We start from the raw sequence: 26,456 nt of genomic DNA on the forward strand, positions 1-26,456 counted from the left end.
TCTGCAGCTTTGCAGCAACCAAGGAGTGAGGCTGCAGCTCAGCAGCAGTGAGTGCATCCTGGGCACTTGTCTGAGTTCTGTCCTTGACACCAGAGGGGAAATAAATGATGATGCATTCTCATAAAAGATGTGTAGGTCATAGTAAAGTATATAATGTGTTTGTATTCACCTATATATATGATATGCACCCTTATTTAGGGAGTGGTGCATATATGTGTGTGTATGTTCATATATTTAAAAAATAGATGACCAACCAATGGAAAGTATCATTAAAATATGGAGGGAAGCTTTGTGCTTTTTTTTTTTTTTTTCCTTCCTTTTGGAGCTGTTTTTTGTAACCCTGGCTCTCCTGGAATTTACTAGGTAGAACAGGCTGACTATGAACTCAGATCTACCTCTGCTGAGATTTAAGACGTGCCACCATGCTCAATGGAAGCTTCATCTCTTGAGTGTTGTTACCATGGCTTTCATTTGGAGCCATGTGAATGTCTTAAATAATTGCTAGAGAAAGTGAGTAAGGAGAGCAAATGTTCATTTCAGTGAATAACGTTTATATCTGATTCCCAATTTTGTTCACATTCTCAGTTCTCCAAATGATTTCCACTTTAACATTTATGGTTCCTACAAAGGCTCTGCTAGTGACCAGGTTGAGCACAGCAAGTGTTACTGTCAGAACATTTAACTTGATCTGAATGTTCAGGAAGACTTCCTTTGGAAAATAGTGATGTCTGTAATGGTCTTACTAGTCAGGTATGGTGGTGCATGCCTTTGATGCTGCCAGAGGCAGCAGCAGGTGAATCTCTTGAGTTCAAGATCAGCCTGGCCTTCATAGTTCCTAGGACAAGCCAGAGTTTAAAAACATGATCTAGCCTAATCCTAACCCAGGGGCTTTAACTGCCACTCAACCAGCCTTGTCTTCTGGCCTGTCAATAGAATGCTGGGATCAGGAGGGTGCCATGCTCCTGGCTGGAGTTATCTTGAAAGGTGAGGGGTGGATGAAGCACAAAGGCTGGCTGAAGACTTGCTGAGGTCAGAGGCAGCTTGGGCTCCTGGAGTTTTAGAACCTTTTTTTATTGGTGACCATGGAAATCCTTCAAAACAACACTGAAGGGAGGAGGCTGTGGGCTCTGCTCAGGAATAAGAGCTGCCCTAGTTGATATGTTAATGATATGTTAATGAGGCATCCAGGTAGCAGCATAGACTAGGCATGTGGAGACAAACTTGGATTACAGATGTTAATGTGAGACTCACTCAACAGACAACCTTGGCAAAGCTGTGGGGCTGTCTGATGTGGACAAGGAAATCACAAGTGGAAGGCGGGAGCCTGACAGCCTGAAGAAATCAGACTGTTGATGAACCCTGTCCAGGGACTGGGAAGGTGGATGTGGTGAAGTACTTGATTTAAATCTTCCCTCAGAATTTAAAAAGAAACTTCATATTATGCCTTTTAGTTTGCTTGCAGTGCTGGGGATTGAATCCCTGGCCCTCTTTGTACTTTCTATTGTGATATAGGGTCTAAGATGCTCTTCTGTAGCTCAGACAGGCCTGGAACTCCCTCCGCTTCCTGATTAGCTGGGACTACAGGCTTGTGCTGTCCTTGGCTGTGAGTCCTGTATGTCTTCTGAGAAGCCAATAAATATATCAGTGCAGAGTGTGCAGAATCACCTGAAAGAGAAAAAAACAGCTTCCCATCAGCAAGGCCTGCCCATAACCTAAAATGGGGGATAATGTCTTTAAAAGTTGTATTACACCTTAAGAAGGTTCATCAATGAAAGCCTAGTAAAAGACCGGTCCCCGAGGCCCGTGTGGGCAGCGCTGTTCCAAGTGCCATCCTGGAAAGAGCACTCCAGCCAGCAGACTGAGTACTTCTAGAGCATTGGCAAAGCTTCCCTGCTCGTAGAGGTGGGGCAGAGAGTTATTGCCAGGAGAGTTTTTTGGATTCATTGGCATCCTACTGGGGATGGCCAGATGCCATTAAAGATGCAAGTTCTCTCATTCAGTAATGTCACTGTGTAACTTAAACATTGACATGGTCCTGATTTGGCTTGAGGAGAGTGCACTGGACACAAATCTTCAGTCTAGGGGAGAGGTAGCTTTTTAGGGTGAATTAGTATCTATTATGACTTTCAATAAATTGTGTACCTTACTGACCCATACATTTCCAAAATCCAGAATTGGGCCCTACAAAACTTAGGCCCACATTCCTAGCATAGTAATTTATCATGTCAAATGGCATCTGGGAAATCTCTGAGCACACAGGCTGCCAGCCTTCTGTATTCAGTATCTCCCAGCCTATACCCACACTTAACCGAGTAGATTTATATGGTATTACAGCTAAAAAAGATACCTGGTCCAAAACACTCCATTTCTAGACAAGAAGCCTGTGTGCGGTTCACAGAGACAGGGGACTTGGCCAGAAGTGGAAATCTGGGCTATGCCTTGGTCAGCGATCTTTCCAGACAATCCCAAGGTCTTATCTTGAGTAGACTGGTTCAGGGGGTACCTCTTCAAAGCGCCTCTGAGTTGTGGAGCGAAACGGTCTCCAAGTGTTGATCTGTTAGTCCAGGTTATCTGACAATAAAATAGAAAAGATTCAAGAAAAGGAGAACCCAAGCCAGCACGCACGTGAGCGAGCGCGTGCGCGCGCGCGCGCACACACACACACACACACACACACCCCAAAGAGGGAGTTAATTGATGGGTTATGTGGTTTTTGTTTTTTTTTTTTTTTTTTTTTTGAGTCACTGGAGTGAGTGGTTGGAAAGCAAACTGTCCAGTGGATCAGACCAACTCCTTCTCTAGCACCCGCCTCTGCTACCTGCAACTGAATGGAGACAGGGAGGAGGAGGTCCACCTTGTACATCTATAGTATGGACTGGTTTTGGAGGAGACAGATGACAGGACCTAGGAGTCACTGACTCTGACTGTTGAGTACAGAAACCACGCCTTGTTATCTCTCAGTCCTCTCACATAGCTTGGGCCTGGGGTCCAAGCTGTGGGGTTGGGAGAGGGTTTTTAATTCCAGGGAGCAGTGTAGAAGGGGAGGAAGCTGTTTTTAACGCAGCAAGATCTGCTGGGACTCCTGGGTTCTCTCATCCTAGCTTGATTGCAAAGGAAGGGGCTACCTCATTCATCACCTCCTGTCTATTTCTTCTACTTACTCCCCTAACCACTGTTAGTGTCTTCCTTTAGTTCCCGGCATCTTTTGCTAGGGAGGAGGGGGCTGAGAAAGACTGTCATTTACAGCTGTCACACTGACAGTCCCCTCCAGTTCCTTCGTCTTTTCTTCCTGTGTCCTAAGTCCCCCCATCATCTTTTCTTTGGCCACCCCCACCCCCCACAATGGTCTCTCCCGCCGTTCACTGGCGCGGGGGAGGGAGGGTCGGAGGCGGGGCCGGAGCGCGTGCGGGGGGCAGGTCTGCAGTGTCGCTTCTCCTGGTACCGGGAGGAGCAGTCGCCGCTGCCTCCTCAGCCCTGTGGCTGGACCCCCTCCCTCACCCGGGGACTCCCTGACCCGGGGAACCAAGCTCAGGTGAGACCCCTCTCCCCTCACCTCCATCCCGCCCCAGGCAGAAGCATCCTCGTCTAGCCTTGCAGCCATTTTATCTCTGATGCTTTGCTTATGGGAAGGGTGACTGTCCCCGCTGTAGAGGTGAGGGTGGTGGTGGTGGTGGTGGTGGTGGTGATGGTGGTTTGGGGAATGGGTCATTTATTTCAGTTGCTTCGAGAATATACTTGAATAAATAAATTTATATGTGCAATACACACATATGCATTTGTATGTATATACACACATATATACATATATATGCAAGGATTTTTTTTTTCTACCTTAGCTTAAGGTCCCCATTACATAAACCTGGTGAGGGGCTGTTAGGTAAGCTGAGGTTCCCTCAAACTCCATCTTCTCCTCACCTTGATGTATGTGCCCCCCCACCCCCATGGTAAGTGACCTTGGCTGGGGCCAGAGAATGAGTACTGCCTCTCTTGCCTGGACTTGGCGGGTGGGGGTTGGGGGTAGAGGAATCAGCTCAGTGAAGGATAGAAGGAATGAAATACTGGGCAGACAGACATGGGAAGCAGCCAGGTGTTGGGGCTAGAGGCGCTTACTGAGGGGGGTCAGGGAAGGGGTGCAGAATGGCAGAATGATGGTGGGCACCTGTCCAGCAGCAGGACCAGGGTGGGAACAGCAGTGTAGTCAGCCCCAGGGCCTCGTGCCTGGTACCCGAGCTGAGGCTAGGTGGGGGTGGGGGTCTCTGCAATCTTGGCAGAGGCTGTCCCTAAGCCTGTGCATGTGAAGCATTTTCTCTACATCCCTGGCCTCTCTGTGAGCATTTCTCCTGGTCCATTCTCGCTGACACCTTCTCTCTCCCCCTCCCCCCTCCCCCGGGCTGACAAAACTGGATGCTCCCATCTTCTAAACCCAGGGGTAGATTGTAGGGGTGAGGTTCAGTCTTGTTGGTCCTGCAGAGGAGTAGGAGGGTCAGTTATCAAGCCATGATGCAGGGAGGGGCACTCTGGAATCCCCCTCACCCTACCTTCTCTGTCCCTTGTCCTTTTCCATGGGAACCTTCTGATCAATGATTGCTTCTTCATGACCTTGTCACTTCTTAATGACCTGGGATGGGATGAGATGAGCTGGAAACCTGGGGTCTCCAAAGCAAGGGTTTTGATTAAGGGGATAGTCTGGACCTGAGCAGCTGTCTCGAAGGTTTGCTTATGAAGCCCTGTCCACATGCCCTTCCCACCTTCTGTAGAAAATCTGGACACGTTTCTTCCGGTCAGGTGAAGCCAGTCAGCCTTAAAGGACTTGGTAAATCCCAATCCAGTCTCCTTTAACTCCACCTCTTCCAGTGTGGCCTCTCTTCCTCAGGCTCAGCCACTCTGTGCTGCTCCGTGGGCTAAATATAGCACGACTTCCTCACCAGCTCAAAGAATTTGTCTTCTTTTTCTCCCTCCTGGGCTTGCTGGCCCCAGGGAGCTGGCTGCTGAGCCACTTGGTGCTCTTGTGGCTGGGGGGAGCCTTTCCTACCCTCACACTCATGCTGAGGGGTAAACAATGTCAACAGGCGTGGGAAACAGCTCCTGGTGGGTCCAAATCTTCCTTTAGGGTTTGAGTAGAGATCATGGTTGGGAAAGGAAGGTGAGGTACACAAATGGCCTTGGTGCTGAGGACAGCTGCTCCCTGAACCATGGAGAAAAGGTGACACTGAGGCCACTGTTTCTGATCACTGTTGTCCACTGCTTACATCTGTCTTTGCCAGTGTGTCTTTCTGAATGACATGGCATTATTTACCCTTTTCCACTAGTGTGTGTGTGTGTGTGTGCGCGCGCACACACACACGCGTGTGACATTAGTCAAGGCTTGGCCTGGATAGGAGCAGAGGTTATTTTAGGGGAATGCTATTGCTCTTAATCTAGACCTGTGTCCTCTGAAGGAGGTTAACTTATGCCTCCCTTTGGGGATGTCTTATTTGGGGGGGAGGGTTGGTCCCCTTCATTTTCCACCAGCTGCCTACGCAATGCAGTATTTATGGACTTCTTTTTCATTGACTCCTGAAGAACCAGAGGGATTAAGGGAGATTAGGAAGGGAGACCCTGGAAGAATGAGACACAACTAAAGACCTTAGACTCTCATTGGAAATATGACCTCCATCAGTCATTTCTATTCCTACCCTACAGGCAGAGAGGGTCTATATGTGACATTCTGAAGGAAGGGGACAGCAGCTGGCTGCCTCCCCTCTTAGCTCATGAGCTTCCTCCTTGCCCCTCCTGCCTAGGTTTCAAGTCTCCCCTTTGGGATCCTTACCCTGCTGGTTTACGAAGGATATACCTAATTCCAGCTGTTGAAGTTAGTTTAAACCCAGACAAAGTTCTAGGGCGGATCCGGGGCCTCAGTAGCAAAGTCTGCTCCGCTGGGGCAGCTTCTTTCACACTTTTTCAATATATTAGGGAAGGAAGCAAACTAATATTCATAAAATAGTTCTGTGAGGTTAAGTCTCACAACTCTGAGAAGTGGATTTTCCCAATTCAATTACCATCAAGTGAAATGGCCAGACAGGGAGGCTCAGGCAAATGGAGGCTGCCTGCCCATCATCAGCAGGGAGCAAGTGGGGGCTGGGGACTTCAAATGTCATGCGCTTTGCATCTGACCAGCTTTCTCCTTGGTAGTGTCCCTTTCTGCTGTTCACCCCAAAGAATAGGCATTCGCGCCTTAGCTAAGAGATCTTAGGCGATGCAGGGGCATCTCCCTATGTTCCTGCTCACCCCAGGACCAGAGCTGATGGTCCTGGGGTGAGCATGAATGGGCTGTATCACTAAGCCTCCACTTTCCTCTTTTAAGTAGGAGTCAGGGGAGCCATGTCAAACTCATACAGTGCGGACCCAAGGCTGTCTGCCTCTGGAGGATGAGCTTTACCTACTAGGCTAAGCTGGGAGAAATCTCCCCTTGGAAGACTTTGAGGAAAGAACAGTCGAGGCCCTGCCTTCAGATCCATCAGTGGGCTGAGGGACCTGGTCAGAAGGCTTGTCCCTGCATTTCATCCTCAAGCACTGTCTCAGCCAGGACTCTCCAGGAGCCTTTAGTAAATTCTTGTCTCTGCTGTTTCCTGGGTTTTCTTCAAAATGGATGTGGGCAGTAGTTAGGGGGAAACAGATAGATGGCCGATTCTGGAGCAAATCCTGTGGATCTGCTACCCTCCAGCACCAAAGTAAGAGGGACTTGTATATCCAGTGGCTCGCGGTTGGCCCAGATAATCATTTCTCTTTAATAGCTGGTGGCTGAAAGTACTAGGTTGAGAGGGGCCCCATATGGGTCCTTCTACACTAGTCTAGCGAGCTTTCTTTTTCTCTCCTTTTCCTAGGTCTCCAGAGCCTCCCAGAAGAAAAATAGGCAGCCCTCCCTGAAATATCTTGGCTCCTCAGTTTAGCTCCTCCAACCTGGCTCTCCCTTCCCGATTCCTCTCCCTGCTCCCCCGCTCACCCTACTGAACCCGGTAGAATTCTGTTCTTCCTTTGCCCCATCTGGACCTCAGTGGCCAGGCCCTAGTTCTTCTTAGTCTGAGCCCAAAGATACTGGAATACATTTCATCTGGGGAGAGGGTCTTCTTGACCCCCTCCAATTAATTGAGCAAAGGGCTGAAAAAGAAGCAGAGAGTAAGGCAGATCTAGTGAATACCCCAAGCCCCACCATGGAAGAAGGCTTCCGAGACCGAGCAGCGTTCATCCGTGGGGCCAAAGACATTGCCAAGGAAGTTAAGAAGCACGCGGCCAAGAAGGTGGTGAAGGGCCTCGACAGAGTCCAGGATGAGTATTCCCGAAGGTCCTACTCCCGCTTTGAGGAGGAGGAGGATGATGACGACTTCCCTGCCCCTGCTGATGGCTATTACCGCGGAGAAGGGGCCCAGGATGAGGAGGAAGGTGGTGCTTCTAGTGATGCCACTGAGGGTCACGATGAGGATGATGAGATCTACGAGGGAGAATATCAGGGCATCCCCCGGGCAGAGTCTGGGGGCAAAGGCGAGCGGATGGCAGATGGGGCACCCCTGGCTGGAGTGAGAGGGGGCTTGAGTGATGGGGAGGGTCCCCCTGGGGGTCGGGGGGAGGCGCAGCGGCGTAAAGATCGGGAAGAATTGGCTCAGCAGTATGAAACCATCCTCCGGGAGTGTGGCCATGGCCGCTTCCAGTGGACACTCTACTTCGTCCTGGGTCTGGCGCTGATGGCAGATGGTGTAGAGGTCTTTGTGGTGGGCTTTGTGCTGCCCAGTGCTGAGAAAGACATGTGCCTGTCGGACTCCAACAAAGGCATGCTGGGTAAGAAGCCTGCAAGCACCTGCTGTAGTAACCACCCCACTAACTAGTTTGTCCCACTAGTTTTGCAAGCTGTACCTAGAGGGCCCACTGACATTCCACACACCATCCCCCCGTGGACACCCTCTTCTGGAGGTTGGGTAAATGAAATTGTGTGTGAAAGAGAAAGTATAGCTGGATTGGGGCTTTCACTGGTGTCTGAGTGGGTGGTAGTTTGCCTAACTGCGGGATAACGGCCATGGTAGGTTGGGCTACTGTTAAGTGCATCTTCCACGTCTTCCATCAGGTTACTGAGTTGCCTTTCCCTGACTGCAGAACAAACAAGTCAGCTTTGAAATGCCTTGGTATATATGGGGAGGGTCTGTTTGGAGCGATGTGGGTAAGAACACCTCAGACATGGGAGTGTCTAGGGGCCAGGAATGTCTTTGGTAGCCTTTCCTGACAGGAATCTAGAAGGAGAAATCCCATATGCTCACCGAGAAATTATAGAGGGCTGGCTTCTCCATAGATTTCTCTGTCTTTGTCTCTGTCTCTGTCTATCTCTCTCTGTCTGTCTCTCTGTCTCTCTCTGGACTTGGTTTGGACATTGACAAAATGCAACGCTTTAGAGATGATTTTAAAAATCAATTCCAATTCTGGTTTTAGGAAAGAAACAAAAAACTGGGGGAAATTTTGGGATCCCAAGTACTGGGGCTGGAAAGAGATAAAGGATAAACTTGGTATTGGAGCCTTTTCCCAGGGAACTTGAGATCTTCTTCTCTGAGGGCATCAAAACTGAGAGAAAAAGCCAGGTGTGGTGTGAACACCATTAGTTTGAGCACTCAGGAGGTAGAGGCTGTAGGATATGTGAGTTTGAAGCTAGACCAGTATACACAGTGAGTTCCAGACCAGCCAGAGCAACACAGTGAGACACAGTCTAAAACAATGACAACGATGATGATGGTGATGAAGATGTCCTCAAACAAACAAAGTGGGAAGATAGAGAGGGTGGGGGTGGTATCTAGGAATCTATGCAGATCTATTTCACTTCTGGGTGAGGGGAAGAGGACAGAGAGGAAGAAAGAGGGGGAGGGAGAGGGAGGGAAGAAAGAGGAAGCGGCAAAAGTGAGAGGTGTTTTTCTTAAATATTTGCTCTCCTTATCTCTGGGTAAACTTAGCTCCTAGAAGTTCTTCAGATCCATTCTGCTACAGGAGTTTCAGTCCCTAGAGTTGGGGCTCTAATACAAAGCTGATGGGAGAATTGAGGCATATCTGCTCATGCGTCCCCACCCCCCCCCCCCCCCCCCCCGTTTCCTCCTCTCCAAAGGTCTCATTGTGTACCTGGGCATGATGGTGGGGGCCTTCCTCTGGGGAGGCCTGGCTGATCGGCTGGGTCGAAGACAGTGTCTGCTCATCTCGCTCTCAGTCAACAGCGTCTTCGCCTTCTTCTCATCCTTCGTCCAGGGTTATGGCACCTTCCTCTTCTGCCGGCTCCTTTCTGGGGTTGGGTGAGTGTCCACATCCTAAGCCCTTAAAGACAGAGCAGGCCACTGCTGTAATGTACACTCGGCACAGTGTGAGGCATATTGGATATACTTTACATCTGTGTGAACTGTGTGAATGGATAACTATTCCACTCCCTACCGCATCCTCAGGCCAGCTACCCATGTCCAGTGCCTGCCGCTAACATCCATCATCCATGCCTGGTCTGTCCCGGAGTCCCTCAGCTTACCTCTGTTTCTGAGCTGTCTACACAGAGGTCCAGTAGGCCTGAGCCTTGCCCCTGGGCTCATGCACACCATGGAGTTATCCCCTCCCAGAATGTATATTTTTCCTGAATTTGTTAAGAAAGCTTGTTGACACGCTCCTTGGCCAAATCTGAAGACCTGCGCTGTCTCCATTTGTTGTTGTTTTTTGGGTTTGTTTTTGTTTTGTTTTGCTTTGGACAGAGTGTTCATAGCTGGCCTGGGACACTATGTAGATAGAGCAGGCTAGTCTAAAATTCAGAGACTTGCTTGCCTCTGCTTCCCACATGCTGGAATTAAAGGTGTGAACATCCATCTCAAAGGGCTTTTTTGTTTTGTTTCGTCTTGGTTTTGAATTTTTATTTGGATAGAATTTTGCTACATATAGCAAGCTCCTGGCTGGTCTGGGACTTGAAATGCTCACCTTGCCTTTGCCCCTTGGTGCTGGGATCTCCACATGCAACAAATACCACATTCAACTGCAGTTCCCTTTTCTTCAGTGATCTTGCCTCCTTCTCAACTCTTAGCCACTTTTAGGGTTTAATGCTTGTTCTTTCCTTGATCCAAGACCTGCTCGCCTGTTTCCTGCTATCCCAAGAATAGTGACTTGGTGGCTGGTGGTGAAAAGAGCTAATAGGACATAATGTATGAGATGAGAATAAAGTGGGAATGGGGGGCTGAGGACCAGAGCACTGGGGTGAGGGATCGGGGAGATGGTTGTTTCCTAATGTTTACTTTTGAAATGTCCAGGATTGGCGGTTCCATCCCCATTGTCTTCTCCTATTTTTCGGAGTTTCTGGCCCAGGAGAAACGTGGGGAGCACTTGAGCTGGCTCTGTATGTTCTGGATGATTGGTGGGGTATATGCAGCTGCAATGGCCTGGGCCATCATCCCCCACTATGGTAAGCTGTCCTCAGACTCTCAGTCCTCCCAGCTCTGCTGTGCTTCCTGCTTCTCTGCTGATTCTGTGACTGTCTGCCAGGATGGAGTTTCCAGATGGGCTCTGCTTACCAATTCCACAGCTGGAGAGTCTTTGTCCTCGTCTGTGCCTTTCCCTCTGTGTTTGCCATCGGGGCTCTGACTACTCAGCCAGAGAGTCCTCGCTTCTTCCTAGAGGTGAATGGATTGCTCCCCAGGGGAGTCGGGGGTGGGGATGAAAATGCTTGCTGTGGGGTTGATGCACTCTTGTGACCAAATCCTCGGTCACAAGCCCACAAGCCCGTAACTCTGGGGGACTTTATCTTGCTTCCTTTGTCTTAAAATGTGTCTCCTGAGGGGTTTGGAGAGACCAAGAATCCTGTTCATCTATGGGTGGCTTACAATCCTGCAGGCCCAAGTTGGGACCCACCCTTTACATCTCCCGTCCAGCTATTCCTGGCTCCAGCAGATTGGGGTGTGGCTCCTTCTGTGGCTACCATTTCCCTCATCTTAGGTTTTTCCTTTATGTTTTACTGGAGAACCCCCCAAGGATCTATGCTGGCATCTGTTCCATGCAAACCCCCCATCCCAAGTCTTGACCAAGTCTTATCATACCTTGTTGTATCCCAGCTTGAGCTGATGTACAGACCATAGATTAGGGTTGTGGGGGAGAGCTGGGACTCAGGAAGCCAAATTGAAGGGTGGGGTCTGTAACAATGGGTCTGGCATGCCTGAATTGCATGTTGGGAATTACATCTGTGTTCTAGAATGGGAAACATGACGAAGCCTGGATGGTGCTGAAGCAGGTTCATGACACTAACATGCGAGCTAAGGGCCATCCTGAGCGAGTCTTCTCAGTAAGCTACGACTCTCCCCACTCAACCCCCCAACCCCCCACCTGAACCCTTCTAGATGTCACCCATTTCCTAGGTGTCTCAGACCACACTGTAGGTCAGTGACCTTCCCAGGGCATTATGTTGCTTCCTCTCCCCCCACCCCCCCATTTTGCTACTGAGAGAAAGAGACACTTGGAGTGGGTTGACTGTTCACTCCCCTTCTTGTGCCCAGGTAACCCACATTAAAACGATTCATCAGGAGGATGAATTGATTGAGATCCAGTCTGACACAGGAACTTGGTACCAGCGATGGGGAGTTCGGGCTTTGAGCCTGGGGGGTCAGGTAAGGAAAGAGTGAACGGCAGAGCAACAGAAGGAGTGGGGGACATAGAGAAGGGAGGGCTTGAGCCTGGGTGAGGGTCAAGGTGATCTGAGGGAGGTGGAAAGAGCAAGAGTTGGAGGTCAATAGGTAGACGTTAGTGTGGCCGGCTTTTGCCTTCACTGTGTCCTGTGTAGGTTTGGGGGAATTTCCTCTCCTGCTTCAGTCCAGAATATCGGCGCATCACTCTGATGATGATGGGCGTATGGTTCACCATGTCCTTCAGGTGAGGGAGGCTAAGTGTTGGTTGTGGTTGTGTGTAGCTGAAGCTGAGTGATGAGACAGGAGATGAAGGGACACATCACAAGGGAGGGTGCTATCTGTCTGCATCCTCCGATGCTTTCTCTAGGTTCTCTACTTAATTAAGTCATCAAACTTGTAATTCAAACTGACAGGCAATCAGTCTTTACCAGACAATGTACTGGGATAAGGAGATGTGTTCCAGTCTTAGTTTATCTTCTGTCAGGAATAGATAAAAGTAGCTGTTAGAGTTAGTGCAGTGGTGCCACCGTAAGGTGAGGATGCTGTGTTACGGGGACATTTGGGGCTGGGTGGGGGTGCAGGGGGCTGGGGAGGGGAATCTAAATCCTCAGAGTGAATGGGAAGAAGAGTATAATGGGTAGTGTAGAAGACCTGAGAACCACAGTAGTTGGATGGAGAATGTGTGGGATGAGGCTGGGGGTAAGCAAGCCCCTCTGATTAGGGTCCTGGTGTCTCATTTGCCCTGTCTAATTCCATGCCTTTGATTCCCCAGCTACTATGGTTTGACTGTTTGGTTTCCCGACATGATCCGCCATCTCCAGGCTGTGGACTATGCAGCCCGCACCAAAGTGTTCCCAGGGGAGCGCGTAGAGCATGTGACATTCAACTTCACGCTGGAGAATCAGATTCACCGAGGGGGACAGTACTTCAATGACAAGTATGTGGAGGATGTTTCCACATCACTTTCCCCTCTTCCTCCTACTTCCTTCTCTTTGATGAGTCTGAGCTCAAGACAAGGTGGTTTGGGGCCAAGCCTATGTATAATCAGGGCTCTAGGTCTCACTACTAGGGGCGTGAGTGGTGAGGGGATGTGTCTCATCATCCTGGTCCTACAGGTTCATTGGGCTGCGTCTGAAGTCAGTGTCCTTTGAGGATTCCCTGTTTGAGGAGTGTTACTTTGAAGATGTTACATCCAGCAACACATTCTTCCGAAACTGCACGTTTATCAACACCGTGTTCTATAACACTGGTAAGGTGGTCGGTGGGTGTCAGCCCGAGGGCTTTGATGAAGGGACTCGTCCCCTAGCTTCCTGGTCTCAAGCTGAGAGTGCCCTGGAGCCCTGTGGTTGCTTACTGGCTACCACCAGTGATTTGGGAAATACAATGGGTATTTTCCTGGGATCCATTATCTGAGGAAAACTTTGAGTTCTTTTACCTTTAGCTGTGAATATAAAGTTTCAGTGAGGTAATGTTAATGTAATTTTGAAGAGGGTAAGCTGGGGGGAAAAAGACAATACAAGGGATATTTAATAAGGAAAAAGCTGGGAATCATAGTGTCAGTCCACTTCTTAGTTCAGCCTCATAGAGGCCTGCAGTCCCTCTCCTCAGAAGGCTGAGATAGGAGGATTGAAAATTGTCTGAGCACCGGGCACTGGTGGTGCACGCCTTTAATCCCAGCACTTGGGAGGCAGAGGCAGGTGGATTTCTGAGTTCGAGGCCAGCCTGGTCTACAGAGTGAGTTCCAGGACAGCCAGGGCTATTCAGAGAAATCCTGTCTCGAAAAGACAAAAAAAAAAAAAAAGAAAAGAAAAGAAAAGAAAATTATTTGAGCTACAGAGAAAGTTTAAGACCAAAGGGCTGAGACTGGCAAGCTCAGTGGTGGAGCACCTGTCCAGCTCATGTGGAGCACCTGCCCAGCTCATGTGGTGCCCTTTAGGTTTAATCCCAAACCCTAGTTATTAAAAACAAAATCTAACTTGATTATAGTGGTACGCTCTGGAGGTAGAGGCGAGAGGACCAGGAGTTCAACTAAAGATCAAGTTTGAGACCAGACTAGGCTGTGTGAGACCTGTTTTAAAAAGCAAAAAACAAGACAACAACAACAAAACCCTTTTAAAACGGTGCTGGAGAGATGGCTCAGCAGTTAAGAGCACTGACTGCTCTTGCAGAGGACCTGGTTCAATTCCCAGTGCCTACATCAGGCAGCTCACAGCTGCTTGTAACTCTCGTTCTAGGAGACTAGAGGATCTAACACTGTCTTCTGGCCCCTGAGAGTTTATGGTACATGTACACACACACACACACACACACACACACACACACACACACACACACACAAACAACAACTAAACAAAACCAAAAAAGCCTAAGATAAATCTTTTAGAAAATATGTAAGAGAGAAAAAGAAACAAAAGCCTGACTCGTCATTGGTCATGGCTTGAAGGCTGAGTTCTGTGTGCTCAACTGAAACACGAAACACCTCACCTCCTTTTTTTTGTTTGTTTGTTTGTTTTGGCTTTGGTTTTTTCCTAGACAAGGTTTTACTGTGTAACCTGGCTGTCCTGGTTACACACTCTCTAAATCAGGCTGGCCTCAAACTCAGAGATCAGCCTGCCTCTGCCTCCAGAGTGCTGGGATCAAAGGTGTGAGCCACCACCGCCTGCTAACATCCCAACTCTAAATGGAGTATTATGTAAGCTTTCCTCACCTTGCAGGAAAGAGGGGGAGAAGGGGAGAAGGAGACAAAGACAGAGAGAGAGACTGAGACAAGACAAACAGACAGACAGACACAGAGACTAAGACAGAGAGACAGAGGCATAGAAAGACACAGGGAGATACACAGAGACACTGACTTTAAAACTTATTTTTAATGTTTTCTTCAGAAGCAGTTCCTAGGCCAGAAACAGGGCTTCTGTTTATAGCCAGTTCAGGTGGACAAAAAAGATGAACAAGAAACAAAGACAAGTAAAGCTCAGAGGTGCCATGCACGATTCTTGCTCATGGTCCTTCTGCTGAGAAAATTGCTAGTTCCCATGGTGATGTTGGATGCTTTGCAGCGAGTGTCAGTGCTAATGCTGCAGGCTCCAACTGCTAACTTCCACAGACATAGCAGGTCTCATGCTCGCCCTGTGTCCTGATCTTCTAGACCTGTTTGAGTACAAGTTTGTGAACAGCCGTCTGGTGAACAGCACATTCCTGCACAATAAAGAAGGCTGCCCCCTCGATGTGACAGGGACGGGTGAAGGTGCCTACATGGTGTACTTTGTCAGCTTCTTGGGGACACTGGCTGTGCTTCCTGGAAATATTGTGTCTGCTCTGCTCATGGACAAGATTGGCAGGCTCAGAATGCTTGGTAAGGGGCTGAGGGCTGGGGCTGGCTGACGCAGAGTAGAGGCCGTGGGGCTGAGGTGGAGGCTGGGGGGGGGAGGCTGGGGCAGGCTGTCAGCGGGCTTCTCGCCTTCAGCTGTGGAAAACATTGGCCATCGAGCTTTCCCCTCTCATGTTTTCTTTAGGGGTGCTGCAAAATGGGGGTGGACCTGGCATAGAAGTTACTCTGGAGGGTTAAAGAAATAGGTTGGACAGTAGGCAAGTAGGGACTTTGAGGTGACAGATTTGAGGCTCAGCTCCACCTTGGACAGGTTACACCCTGTGAGCTTGCACCTGTTACCTAGCACCTCTCATAGAAGAAATAGCACCTCTCTCAGAAGGCTGATCTCTCAGATAGGTCCACAGGAAACATCCTGTTACTTAGCTCATAGTTGGTGTTGAATAAATGGCTGCTACTGAAACTTGTACTGACAAACACAGGGGTTGAGGATAAGCAAAAAGCCCTCCTTTCGGCTACCCTGGGAAACAGTTATCTGGGGTTGTCTCAAAGTTGGTGGTGAGCTGGGCCACGGCTGGGTTTCAGTGCTGTCTCTTCTCCTGGCTCCAGCTGGTTCCAGTGTGTTGTCCTGTGTGTCCTGCTTCTTCCTGTCTTTTGGGAACAGCGAGTCAGCCATGATCGCTCTGCTCTGCCTTTTCGGGGGAGTCAGCATTGCATCCTGGAATGCGCTGGACGTGCTGACCGTTGAACTCTACCCTTCTGACAAGAGGTAGCTTGGGGTGTGGTGGGGACAGGGGAAGAGGGTTAGGAGCTACAGGACTGGGAAGTGAGGAGAAGAGCTAAGAATCTGGTGAAGGGTAAGGGTATTGTTAGGGATAGGGCACACATCCCTGCTGAGCTTTTCCCTAACAGTTGGGAGCTTTTGTCTTCGCTTCTGGAACTGCTAATTACTAACCTCTGCTTCCATCTCCTCTCTCTTGTCTCCCAATGTGTCTGTATGTCCCACCCCCTCCCATCACTTCTCCATCCATCCTTCCCGCTGCTCCTGCACACTGCTTTCGTCTTACCCCACTTTGCCTTCCATCTTCCCTCCTCTGGGCCCTCACCGCCATGCGGCTCTGCACTGCGCAGGACCACCGCCTTTGGCTTCCTGAATGCCCTGTGTAAGCTGGCAGCTGTGCTGGGAATCAGCATCTTCACGTCCTTTGTGGGGATCACCAAGGCTGCTCCCATTCTCTTTGCCTCGGCTGCTCTTGCCCTTGGTAGCTCTCTGGCTCTGAAGCTGCCTGAGACCCGGGGACAGGTGCTGCAGTGAGAGAAGAGGGGGTGTCTCAGGGGCTTTAGGGATGGCAGGCACACTGTGAGACCAATACTTCCTTTTCTCCCTCCCCTGCCCTGCTGTCCTGGTCCTCACTCCCCAGTGTTTGGTGTCTTAGCTGTGTGTGCCTGTGTGCATGTGTGTGACCCTGACGGGCAGGGACTACAGGGAAGGTCCCTTCGTTCCACTTCTGGGATGAAGTACTCCCCACCTGCTGCCATCCTCAACTTTGCACAAGGAGAAGGCTGGGCTGCATCCTTCTCTCCCCCAGTGTTAGCGAGGGGGCTGTTTCCCTGCTCCAGGGGTTCCAGAACTTCTGCCTTCCCCTTCATTCCCTCTGCCAAGGCCCTGGTGAACCACAGGTATGACATTATAATGGGGGCTGAGGCTTGGACCAAAAGAAACTCTTAAGTGGGAAGGCCTTGGGTGCCCTCTAACCTCCCAAGGATGCTGGGGAGTTGCAATAAACCTCAGCCCTCTGGCCTCCATTTTCACCTCAATTCAGGCTACAAGTGTGAAGCCTGGATTTTATGGAATTAGTTTTCTGATTCTTATTTATATGTAAGTTCTGAGGCAGCTTAGCTGGACTGTGTGTGGATGTATACACTCATGTGTGTATTTATGTGTGTGTGTGTGTGTGTATGTGTGTGTGTGTGTGTGTGCCATGGGGTAGGGGTACCACTATACTGTTCAAATATAAGCCAAGAGTAGTAGTTTCAGTGAACACACACACAACATTGTTTTTCTATAGTACCTCCCAGCATCTCGTATCTGTGTTGGGGCTGGAGGCAGAACCCCTAGGCCAGGCTGGGATGAGTCCTGCAGCCTTGGGGTACCTGAGGGCACTTGACTAGGACTCACTCTCTTCTCCTCTAGAGAAGAGACCCACTAGCCATAACCCTTCCATCTGACCTGTCTGCACAGGCGGTGGACCAGAGGGAGGAAAGGGAGAATAGCCTGGCATGTATGGTCAAACCAGCAGATCTGAAAGCACAAGGAGCTGGGGCAGGGGCAGGAAGCAGGGGTCCATCCCCTAAACCTTCTCAAAAAGGCTGGGTCATGAGGGACCCCTAATGCAGGGACCAGAAGCCTCAGTTTCCCCATCTTTCCCTTCCACAGAACAGCCTCTGTAGGTAGAGCTGCCCCCCTCCTACCCGACTCTGTGTGGCTGCTTTCTTTGGTACTCTCTTCCCACTCCCACCGTAGCTGTGACGTGTTGTAGTTTTTAGCTGTTTGTAAAATGTTAAAAAAAAAAAAAAAAAAAAAAAAAAAAAAAAAAAAAGTTAAAAGGAAGTTAAACTAACCAAAAAAAAAAAAAAAAAAAAAAAAAAAAAAAAAAAAAAAATCCGAATTCACCCTCCTTATGCTGTGTCTGGTGCCCTCAACCCTAAGGCCATTCCGATTTTGTAATACCAACCAGGTGGTGACTGTTTAACTCGTGTCTGTGCTCAAAGGACTGCCTTCTCCTCCAGTGCCCAGTGTGTGAGTGTACACCCCTTCCCTCACCATTCCGTGGCTGGACATAGCCCTCTCCCTTACTATATCCCCAGGGAGACACATCTACCTCCTTGTCTCCTGGGGAACCCTAAACCTGATTCCATTGATGTGAAAAAATGAAATGAAAAATACTGCTGAAAAATAAAGGGTACGAAAAACCCGAAGTGGTGTGTCTGCTTCCTGCCTCTCCATTTCTCCTTCCTGACAGTCTGGGGAAGGTAAAGTAGTGTTGGAGAAACAATTCCTTCTCCAGGGCCAAAACAAGCAAGTCTCCACTCTTATCGACTTATGGAATGGAGGACCTAAAATCTTCATTTTATTTGTTTAAAACCATTTACTTGTGCTGCCTCTAGAGGGTTAAGAGCCCTTGCTATTCTTGCAATAAAACATAAACATATTTTATTTGCATGAGCATTTTACCTGCATATGTATATATGCACATGTGCCTGGTACCGATCAAGGCCAGAAGAGGGCACTAGATCCCCTGCAACTGGAGTTACAGTCCTTTGTGAGTCACCAAGTGGATGCTGGGAATCAAACCTGGATCCTTTGGAGAGCAGAAAGTACTCATAAGTGCTGTACCACCTCTCTGACCCCCAGTCTGAAGCAATGCTTTCTGGGAGTTCCTATTGCCTGCAGCTTGTCCTCGGTTCCCCTCAGTCAAGTCCATTGCTGCTTTAATCAAGCTGCATTACGTTTTTTCTTTCTTTTCTTTTGAGAGTCTCATTGTTTAGTCTGGGGTGGCCTTGAATTCAACAAGATCCTCCTGTTTCTGCTCCTAATGCTGGGATTATAGCTGTGTTGTCACTACACAGGCTCTGAGGCCTTTAATAACCTTCTACTGCCCAAATAGGTCCAATATAGAAACTATTTCTTGTCAGAAATGGACAAGATCACACACTCATTCACACATATCTTCATTGCTGGGATTAAACCCAGGGTGTCACACAAACTTGTCAAGTGCTCGGGCACTGAGCCATGTCCTCAGCCCAAGGTGCGTTCCAAGGCCTTTCTCGGAGCTGCTTATGAACGTTATCTGAGCTTCCCTCGAAAACCTAGGCAATGTTTATATCCATTTCTGTTCTTTTCCTGTTTCAAATGCAGGAATTCCCTCTTTTCCAGGTTAATTTTGATATCCTTGCAAAACCCAAATAGTTCATTTCCTCAGGAATCCCTTCTCTAGCCTAGAGATAACTTTCTCACAAGAATGCCTGTTGGGACCTAACTGCTGTGTGAACCTGATGGCCTGCTTGAGTTCAATTCCAGAACCATACGACGGTGGGAGGAGCGACACCCAAGTTACCCTCTGACACACAAGCGCTCCGTGGAGTCACGCAGGCCCCACCCTGCACCCCATAATAACACATAGCTCCAATTTAACAGGTAAGAAGAGCAACAGCTTCTTTTATCATGACTTATCCGACTCATCAGGAACGGGCAGCTTTTTTCTAGTCTAGCCCAGGCAAGGGCAGGAGTGAGTGGCTGCTCTCTCTCTGGGCTAGCTTAGCATTCATCAGAAGCTTCTTTGTCTTTGCTTGGTGTACATTAGCAGAAGGGGCAGAGGTCCTGGTCCATACAAATCAAGAAATAAGGTAGTAAGTAGTGATAAAGTAGTTTATTCTCATTCGGATCGTTGTTCTCCCAATACGGGTATTAAGAGGTCCCTCGAGTTTTCTTGCTTCCACCTAGGCAGGGGGGGCTAATGTCCAATTGTGGGTTTTCTCTCCACTGGGCGGGGGTCTTCGCCTGGATGGCCAGCGCGTGTACGGGCCCAGCCAGCTCCTCCGATAATGCCTCGTGGACCAGCCGGTGCCGTTGCAAGGGGCTCATCCCCTCGAAACGAGAGCTCACCACCGCCACGCGGAAATGCGTCTCACTGCCTGCTGGGACTGCGTGGCCGCCGCTCTCGTTGCGGAGCTCCAGTATCTCAGGGCTCAGGGCTCGCTCCAACTTGGCGCGGATAGCAGCTTCCACTGGCCCGCCAGCCGCCGATCCCGCGCTGCCCCGCGACAAACATGCGCGCGTGGCCATGGAGACCATGCACCGGGCCGGTCGCGCACTTAGCATCCGCTGCAGAGAGATAGATGAAGGACACCAGACTCAGTCCACACACCCTCCCCAAGCACTCCAGACAAGCACACCCATGAACCGCCTCTGCTCTGCGTGGCGGCTTCTACGCCAGCAGCTGAGGGACAAGGGCGACTGATCGGCCAGAGCGCTAGGCACTAAGGGAACTGGGAAGGCATGGCTGGGAGCTGAAAAAGGGAGTATGACTACATGGTCCTTTTGCCTGAGTCAGAGCCCTAACGTCTCCGAACCCAAGGGTGGTACCTTTGCACTTGCTGCGCAGCCTGCTGCACTGCTGCTTGATCTAACGACCGAATTTCCGGACGTACAGTGTTGACGCAAACGCGGCGTCGGGAGGCTCGCTAGGAAATGCAGTCCTGGTTGCGTCTGGCAGGCGTTACCTAGTACCCAGAGGTTTCATGGGAATTGTAGTTCCTGCCTCTCCCGACCGGTAAAAAAATCCTGCGAGGTCTGGAATTAGAGCAATGAAAACAAAAGGGTTTCCTGCAAATTTGAGATTGTTGCACCAGATTTGTAGCTTCTTGATCTTAAAACTCAAGTAGCTTTAGTCTTTTATAAATAATTGATAAAAAACAACGTCTCATGTAGCCCAGGTTGGCCGTTACCTCTCTAGAATGCCCATTATTTCCTGATCCTCCTGCCTCTACCTTCTACCTGCTGGGATTACTGTCCTGGGATATTGATAGAGTGCTTCCTTAGCCAAACAGGATTTCTGTGAGATTATAGTGGACCTTGCTCAACTCAGAGAGGAATGTCTGCTGAAAAGTTTACCTCCCAAGATAATCTGTCCTGCCTGAAGCAGAAAATTCCAGTGAGAAGAAAATGAAGATCCTCACATAGCCTCCTGACTGCAGTAACTTCATCATTCCCAAGCTCTCCATGCGTTCCTATGTAGGATCCCAAGCAGGTTTATTTCCTCTTGGAGATCCCTTCATTCCTGAGAGAGGAATAGTCTCTCTCTCTCTCTCTCTCTCTCTCTCTCTCTCTCTCTCTGTCTGTCTGTCTGTGTGTGCGCGCGCACACGTGCTAATAATTTCATCTGTTGAGGTCAGATTCTGTTCTCTTCCTGCCTTCTGTCTCTTTACTCTTGCTCCTAAATCTAACAGTCACCACCCCTGGATCTCATTACTCTATTTTACATTCAAGAAAGTGGAAGTCCATTCTATATATTAAACACATAATTATTGTGTGCCAGACCAGTGCTGGAGGCTAGAGAGTAAAGACAGCCCTGCTCTCAGAGTTTACAAAGCATTAGAGAAATAGTCACAATGTCCATTGTGATACCGTGTGCAGAGTGTATGATGAGACTACACACAGTTTACTGAGGGCATATTACCCAGACATGGGGACCAAAGAAACTTGTCAAGAGACTTAGAGCAGTCTAGGAGAAACAAGAAGACCGCTTTCTTACCTCATTTGTTCAGGATGTGGTAACTGAATGAAACGAGCACATGACCACTCCAAGGAATGGCTGAGGAGGTTTTTACTCTGTGTATGAGGACGAATACAGCCAGGGGCATCTGAAAGAGTCTAGAGCAGAAAGAAAAAGGAGCAGAGTAAACATGACCAGCAGACTGAACGGGGCTATGAGAGGAGAGAGAGGAGGGGACAGTAAGAGATGGAGGGGGGGAGAGGGAGAGGGAGGAGAGGGAGAGGGAGGGGAGAGGAAGAGGAGAGAGAGAGGACCAAGAAAGTTCACGGCCAAAATGGCTGGGTTATATAGGAATCAGAAGCTGGGAGAAGGGAAGGGAAGCCCTTGGGTTGGAGCAGTTTGGAGGTAGGGTGAGAAGAGCTAAGAGGGGCCATAGCGTATGGGGTCCTGCTGCCAGTGTGTATTTGGTATAATAGGAACCACAGTTAGCTATTTGTCCCTGGCTTCTTTGGGACCCAACAGTAGCCTTGTCTTTGGGCTGTCCTGGAACTCATAATATATAGTAGGTTGGCCTCAGATTCATGGAGATCTGCCTACCTGTGCCTCCCAAGTGTTGGGCTTAAAGGCTGAAGACGTACACCACCACTCTTGGCTAGGTGGAGTTTATTAAGAAGAGATTTTAACACTGATTCAAGTGGGGAGATTAACTGAAGTGTGGAGGAAAAGGCTAGTGCAACAGATGTGGGTTGTGAGCTTCTCAAGGGAGTTGGCTGTGTCTTTATATTGGCCTTTCTATGATTTACTGGCCTCTGAAGGGTTCTTTTTCTAAGGGTTGCTAAGGACTTTAAATGTGATTATAGGGTGGTTTCTGAGATCCAACAGATAACATTACTGCCGATGACAGAAAACCTTGTCATGAGGTTTGCACAAGTGAGTTAAGCTATGCTTTGCTTTGATATGGTTTTTGTCTTGTTTGTGAGATTTCCAGAAATCTATAGTTCTACATCATAGAAAGGAACATGCTTAGGCTATAAGCATGACTCAGACCTCTTTTATCAATACTTGAAACATCTCTATGAAAAAAGAATACTGCCACTATGTAAGCAACCTTCTCAGCAAATGTTAACTGCATTGAAACCCTTCACCACAGATGGTGAGAAACTTTGACCACTACATTCGGAAGTGAGATGTACCTTCCCTTCCCAGGTCCCCTTTACTTTCTCTGCCTTTCTTTCCTTCCTCAGCCTGGAGTACAAAAGCCATGATGTGTGTGTGTGGGGGGGTGTTGGAAGCATTAATATGTAGATAGGTATGGTCAGTGCTCTGGGGCAGAGATGATAATGGTACCATCAAGGGTGCAGGAAAAAGTTCATTTTCTCCAATGACTAGAGAATTAAAAGGCAGTAAAAGTTCAAAAGTCTTATAAAGCCAAAGTTAGCCAGTTAATTAGTTAGGTAGTTTGTTTGTTTTGTTATTGTTGCTGGGTTTTTGTTGTTGTTGTTTTGTTTGTTTTGAGACAGGTTGTGTAGCTCTGGGTATCCTGGAGCTCACTCTGTAGATCAGACTGGCCTTGCCTGAACCCAAAGATCCACCTGCCTCAGCTTCCCAATAACTGGTGTGGGCCACCATTGCCAGGTCAAAGTTTATTAAAACAGGACAACACTATTAAAGTTTTTTTTCTGTTTTTTGTTTTGATTTGTTTTTAAAAAACAAAACCAAACAAATACCAGGGTAAGTAAGCTGTAATCTCAACAACTGCCCCAAGGGGGAGAATGGCGACAAGAAGGAAAAATTGCCACGTTGTTTGAGTTAAGCAGGCATAAAGGACAGACAGGAGGACATGGTGGAGACCAGAGCTTTGGAAAAAAAAGGTAAGGAATCCTAAATAACCAGAAAAAGAAGACCTAGGCTCTGAACAGCATTTGAAGAAAGAATAAAGAAAACGTTGTACCTCTCTGGGTAGACCCAACTGTCAGATCCCAAGGAAATCCCACTTCCCAAAATTCCAAAAGGCAGAAGGACAAATGGCTACCTGAGCTTCCAGTTAGTACACTGAAGCCTACGGTGGTCTCCAGGCTCTCTCAGTATCTCAAGTACCTGTTAGCATAGTTCAGAGTCCAGCTAGCACCCAGCTAGCCCTGCTCACCTCCTCTCTTACCCTGAACTCCCTCCAGCTCATAGGTTTCCCCCACCCCCACCCCCAGCTACTCCTTCTCCTGCTAACCCTGCTATTTCTTGATCTCTCTGTCTCTGTTCCTGTTTCCCTCCTAGCCAGGCCCAGTCTTCTGACCATGTTCAGGCTCTCTGTCTCTCTCTGTCTCTCTCTCTCTCTCTCTCTCTCTCTCTCTCTCTCTCTCTCTCTCTCATAAATAAAAATAAAACCCTTCCCATAAACCATACTATGATGGAATGGAGTAGTCACATGTACTTTAATTTTTTTCAAGGTCTACTTTTAATGACAGTTCTTAAATGCTTTAACTTCCCTCCTAGCCCACCACCCACCAGAGGCAGCAGAAAGAAAGGATGGGGCTGGGGGAAGTGGACCTGTTTAGAAAGGTTCTTTGGAGCAACTCCTGTCTGTGTTGTCTGGAAATTGACAGTTCAGTTCACAGATCAGCAGTGGCAGCTCAGTTCACTTGCTAACACTTCACAGATGCACCAGCAGTCCAGTTTGGTACAGTTGGGACAGCAGCAGCAGTGGCACAACCTAGTAGGGACAGCCATGCCTCAGCCTCAGCAGGAGTCAGCAGGAGTCAGCAGGAGGGACCAAGGCCAACAGGAAAAGTTCTGTCAGGAGCCATAATGGGACAAGCTAATAATTAGCAGGTGATCATCCTGAAATGCTTGCCTTGGATTATTATATAATCTGTGACAAGTGAGCCCTTATTCAGCAAGGCTGTAAGGGACTTATTTTAGGAAAGATTCCTGCTATTAATTTGCTTTTCCTTTATTATTAAAAAATATGACAATCACTAAGCAATAGCACACCCCTTTGGAGCAGATCTCTGCAGATCCATGAAGATGTACTGTCTTGTGGTGATGCTATATAGACAAATAGATGACTTCTTAAGTCTTAATGATGATCCTATAAAATTTCCTAAAATTATATCAATGATTATTAAGCTCTTTTATAGTGGGACTGCTATTAGGTCTCTTTCTGATAGTCAAAACTGCAGTGAGAACTCTGCCAGTCTCCCATGTGTCATCAGTTAATTGCTCTTAGATAGCAACCAGACCTTCTCCTACTCAGAGCACATGCCAAGAGGTTGTAAAACAATAAGCAAAGGTCATTAAAAGGGAACTAAGGATTTATTACAGGTGCTGTACAGAAGATAAAATATTGCCTGGGTTTATCTATACAAAACTTCACTAATAACTTAGTTATGGGTTTAAACCTTCAGTGAACCTGTGGAGCTAGACAGGTGATGAATGTTTAGTCAGATAATTACTCCTAATGGATATGTATGTAAACATTCTCTGTTGTAAACTTCTATTTCAGTTTGTGATTTGACTTTTGGTGTGAACTTGTGATGAACTTTGTAACATGTGATCATGTACTCTGAAAGATGTATAAGTACTGAAGACAAAGACAAAGAGAGTCGCTCATTTCTTCCTTTCCTTTTCCCCTACCTAGAATTTCTTCCCTTAAAACTTTTCCCTTATTAGATTTTTTTTCCTTTTCCCCACTTAGGACCTTTCCACGTTTCCCCTTAGGTAGCTTTCATAGGAAACTTTTTACACTTAGTAATAAGCTCTATAATAACTTCTCTAAGTGTCTTTTTCTTCCTGCAACCTCAGACTAGCAGGCATAAGTTAGGGCCCAGCAGTTCCTGCTGAGATAGAACAAAGGCTATTTACTTAATCCTTTGCTGTTTTTAGGATGAGGTGCTAAGTGCCAGAAACTGCAGTTTCTGGCCTCAGAGGATCACAGAAGGCAGGTCAGCTACAGTAGCATAGTAACTTAGATAAGTAAACTTTTATTATACAGTAACCCTAAATATCTCGTAAGACCAAGTCTTACCCCTGCCGATGCTCTTCCCCCTCTGCTGCCTCAAGAAGAACCAACAAGAAGAAGAAGACTTCCCCACCAAGCTGGGGCTCCTTCCCCCCCCCCCCCGTTCCCCCCCCTCCCCGCAGTTCTTGATTGTGCCTGTTTCTCAGTGAAGACCAAGAAGCATTTAGTTATGTAAGCAAGCCTAGCTCAGTCTCTGTCGATGTCCACGGAATCCTTTTTATACTCCCTCCAAACATCATGTGTCCTCCACAGGTCTTGCCTCAGCACGTGATTCTGTCTCAGCTGACATCACTCTGACAATTGGAGTCCTCAGAAGTGACAAGAAACTGCAGCACACCACCAGAAGTTTTTTGGTGCATTTCTCTTTATGGAGTCCTGACAAATGGAGCTCAACTACACAATGTAAGGCAGACCAATACATTCCTGTCATTAACAAAGAATCCTTTATCACGTGTCCTTTCACATGCTTGCTTTAGTAGAACATCCTTTCACCTGGGTCTGCTTCATGTGTTTGCCTTAGCACAACACCATCCAGCACAACTGACTTTCCAAAGAACCCGTAAGTTTCCACTTCAGTGATGTTTATACAGAACCTCAGGACTGTTTGTGGGGACTGTGCTGGTGTGTATGGGGATTAAGGGAAGGAAAAGAATATCATCTCATTAAAGAGATAGTTATTCCACCAATGTCTCTAGGAAGGCTTAAGGTGAGGCTGGATCTCTCTCTCTCTCTCTCTCTCTCTCTCTCTCTCTCTCTCTCTCTTTTGAGACAGGGTTTCTCTGTGTAGACCTAGCTCTCCTGAAACTTGCTCTGTAGACCAGGTTGGCCTCAGACTCAAAGATCTACTTGCCTCTCAGTGCTTGGATTAAAGGCATGCACCATCACTGCCTGGCTGTGCCTGGCTTTCTAAGGATGGACCTGTCTGTCTCACCCAGGGGTGATTCCTTGGCCAAGTGGTTGAGTGGCTTAACTGGATTAATTATTTCATGTTTTGAGTAGCTTGGAACATTAGGGTTCCACTCACAACAAAGATTTCATCTTCTTGACCAGAAGGAACAAGCAGTAGTGGGCAGAGGGGTGGGGGCAGATCCTGCTAGACTATGGACAGCTTTCTTAGATGACTTTCTCCAACCCCTAGGTAGCAGTTGAAAGCTAGTTTTAGTTAGAGATGCAACAAGATGAGACTTTTCCAA

General features: G+C 48.2%; 2 protein-coding genes and 1 long non-coding RNA gene across 4 annotated transcripts; 1 reads left to right on the forward strand and 2 right to left on the reverse strand.

Moving 5' to 3' along the window:
- Nucleotides 1-333: 333 nt before the first annotated feature.
- LOC143442065 (uncharacterized) lies at nt 334-5,011 on the reverse strand. The gene is made up of 3 exons (XR_013109973.1): nt 4,539-5,011; nt 2,348-2,571; nt 334-1,665 (listed from the first exon to the last, which is right to left on the reverse strand). It is a non-coding gene; the product is annotated as an uncharacterized LOC143442065 (long non-coding RNA).
- Nucleotides 3,390-17,952, forward strand: Sv2a (synaptic vesicle glycoprotein 2A). Of its 2 annotated transcripts, none has more exons than XM_034500219.2 (13): nt 3,390-3,532; nt 6,864-7,812; nt 9,116-9,296; nt 10,284-10,435; nt 10,516-10,649; nt 11,219-11,308; nt 11,520-11,630; nt 11,804-11,892; nt 12,421-12,585; nt 12,764-12,897; nt 14,794-15,000; nt 15,583-15,742; nt 16,105-17,952. In XM_034500219.2, exons 2-13 carry the CDS (start codon nt 7,191-7,193, stop codon nt 16,286-16,288), a joined length of 2,229 nt encoding a protein of 742 aa, XP_034356110.1. In that variant the 5' UTR covers nt 3,390-3,532; nt 6,864-7,190; the 3' UTR covers nt 16,289-17,952. The 2 variants fall into 2 exon arrangements, with proteins under 2 accessions (XP_034356110.1, XP_076789067.1); XM_076932952.1 differs by having other exon boundaries at nt 17,712-17,952.
- Nucleotides 17,953-19,388: 1,436 nt separating this feature from the next.
- On the reverse strand, nt 19,389-20,254 carry Bola1 (bolA family member 1). Its single transcript, XM_034500942.2, has 2 exons — nt 20,120-20,254; nt 19,389-19,858 (listed from the first exon to the last, which is right to left on the reverse strand). The coding sequence occupies exon 2, from the start codon at nt 19,853-19,855 to the stop codon at nt 19,442-19,444; it is 414 nt and encodes a 137-aa protein (XP_034356833.1). The 5' UTR covers nt 19,856-19,858; nt 20,120-20,254; the 3' UTR covers nt 19,389-19,441.
- Nucleotides 20,255-26,456: the final 6,202 nt, after the last annotated feature.

Source organism: Arvicanthis niloticus, chromosome 4 (assembly GCF_011762505.2).
Source record: "Arvicanthis niloticus isolate mArvNil1 chromosome 4, mArvNil1.pat.X, whole genome shotgun sequence".
NCBI classification, from domain to species: domain Eukaryota; kingdom Metazoa; phylum Chordata; class Mammalia; order Rodentia; family Muridae; genus Arvicanthis; species Arvicanthis niloticus.

Coding starts and splice junctions, on each gene's coding strand:
- Sv2a (XM_034500219.2), top strand. CDS start 7,191: ATGGAAGAAGGCTTCCGAGACCGAGCAGCGTTCATCCGTGGGGCCAAA. Junction 7,813..9,115: donor CTCCAACAAAGGCATGCTGG/GTAAGAAGCCTG, acceptor TCCTCTCCAAAG/GTCTCATTGTGTACCTGGGC. Junction 9,297..10,283: donor CGGCTCCTTTCTGGGGTTGG/GTGAGTGTCCAC, acceptor TGAAATGTCCAG/GATTGGCGGTTCCATCCCCA.
- Bola1 (XM_034500942.2), bottom strand. CDS start 19,855: ATGCTAAGTGCGCGACCGGCCCGGTGCATGGTCTCCATGGCCACGCGC.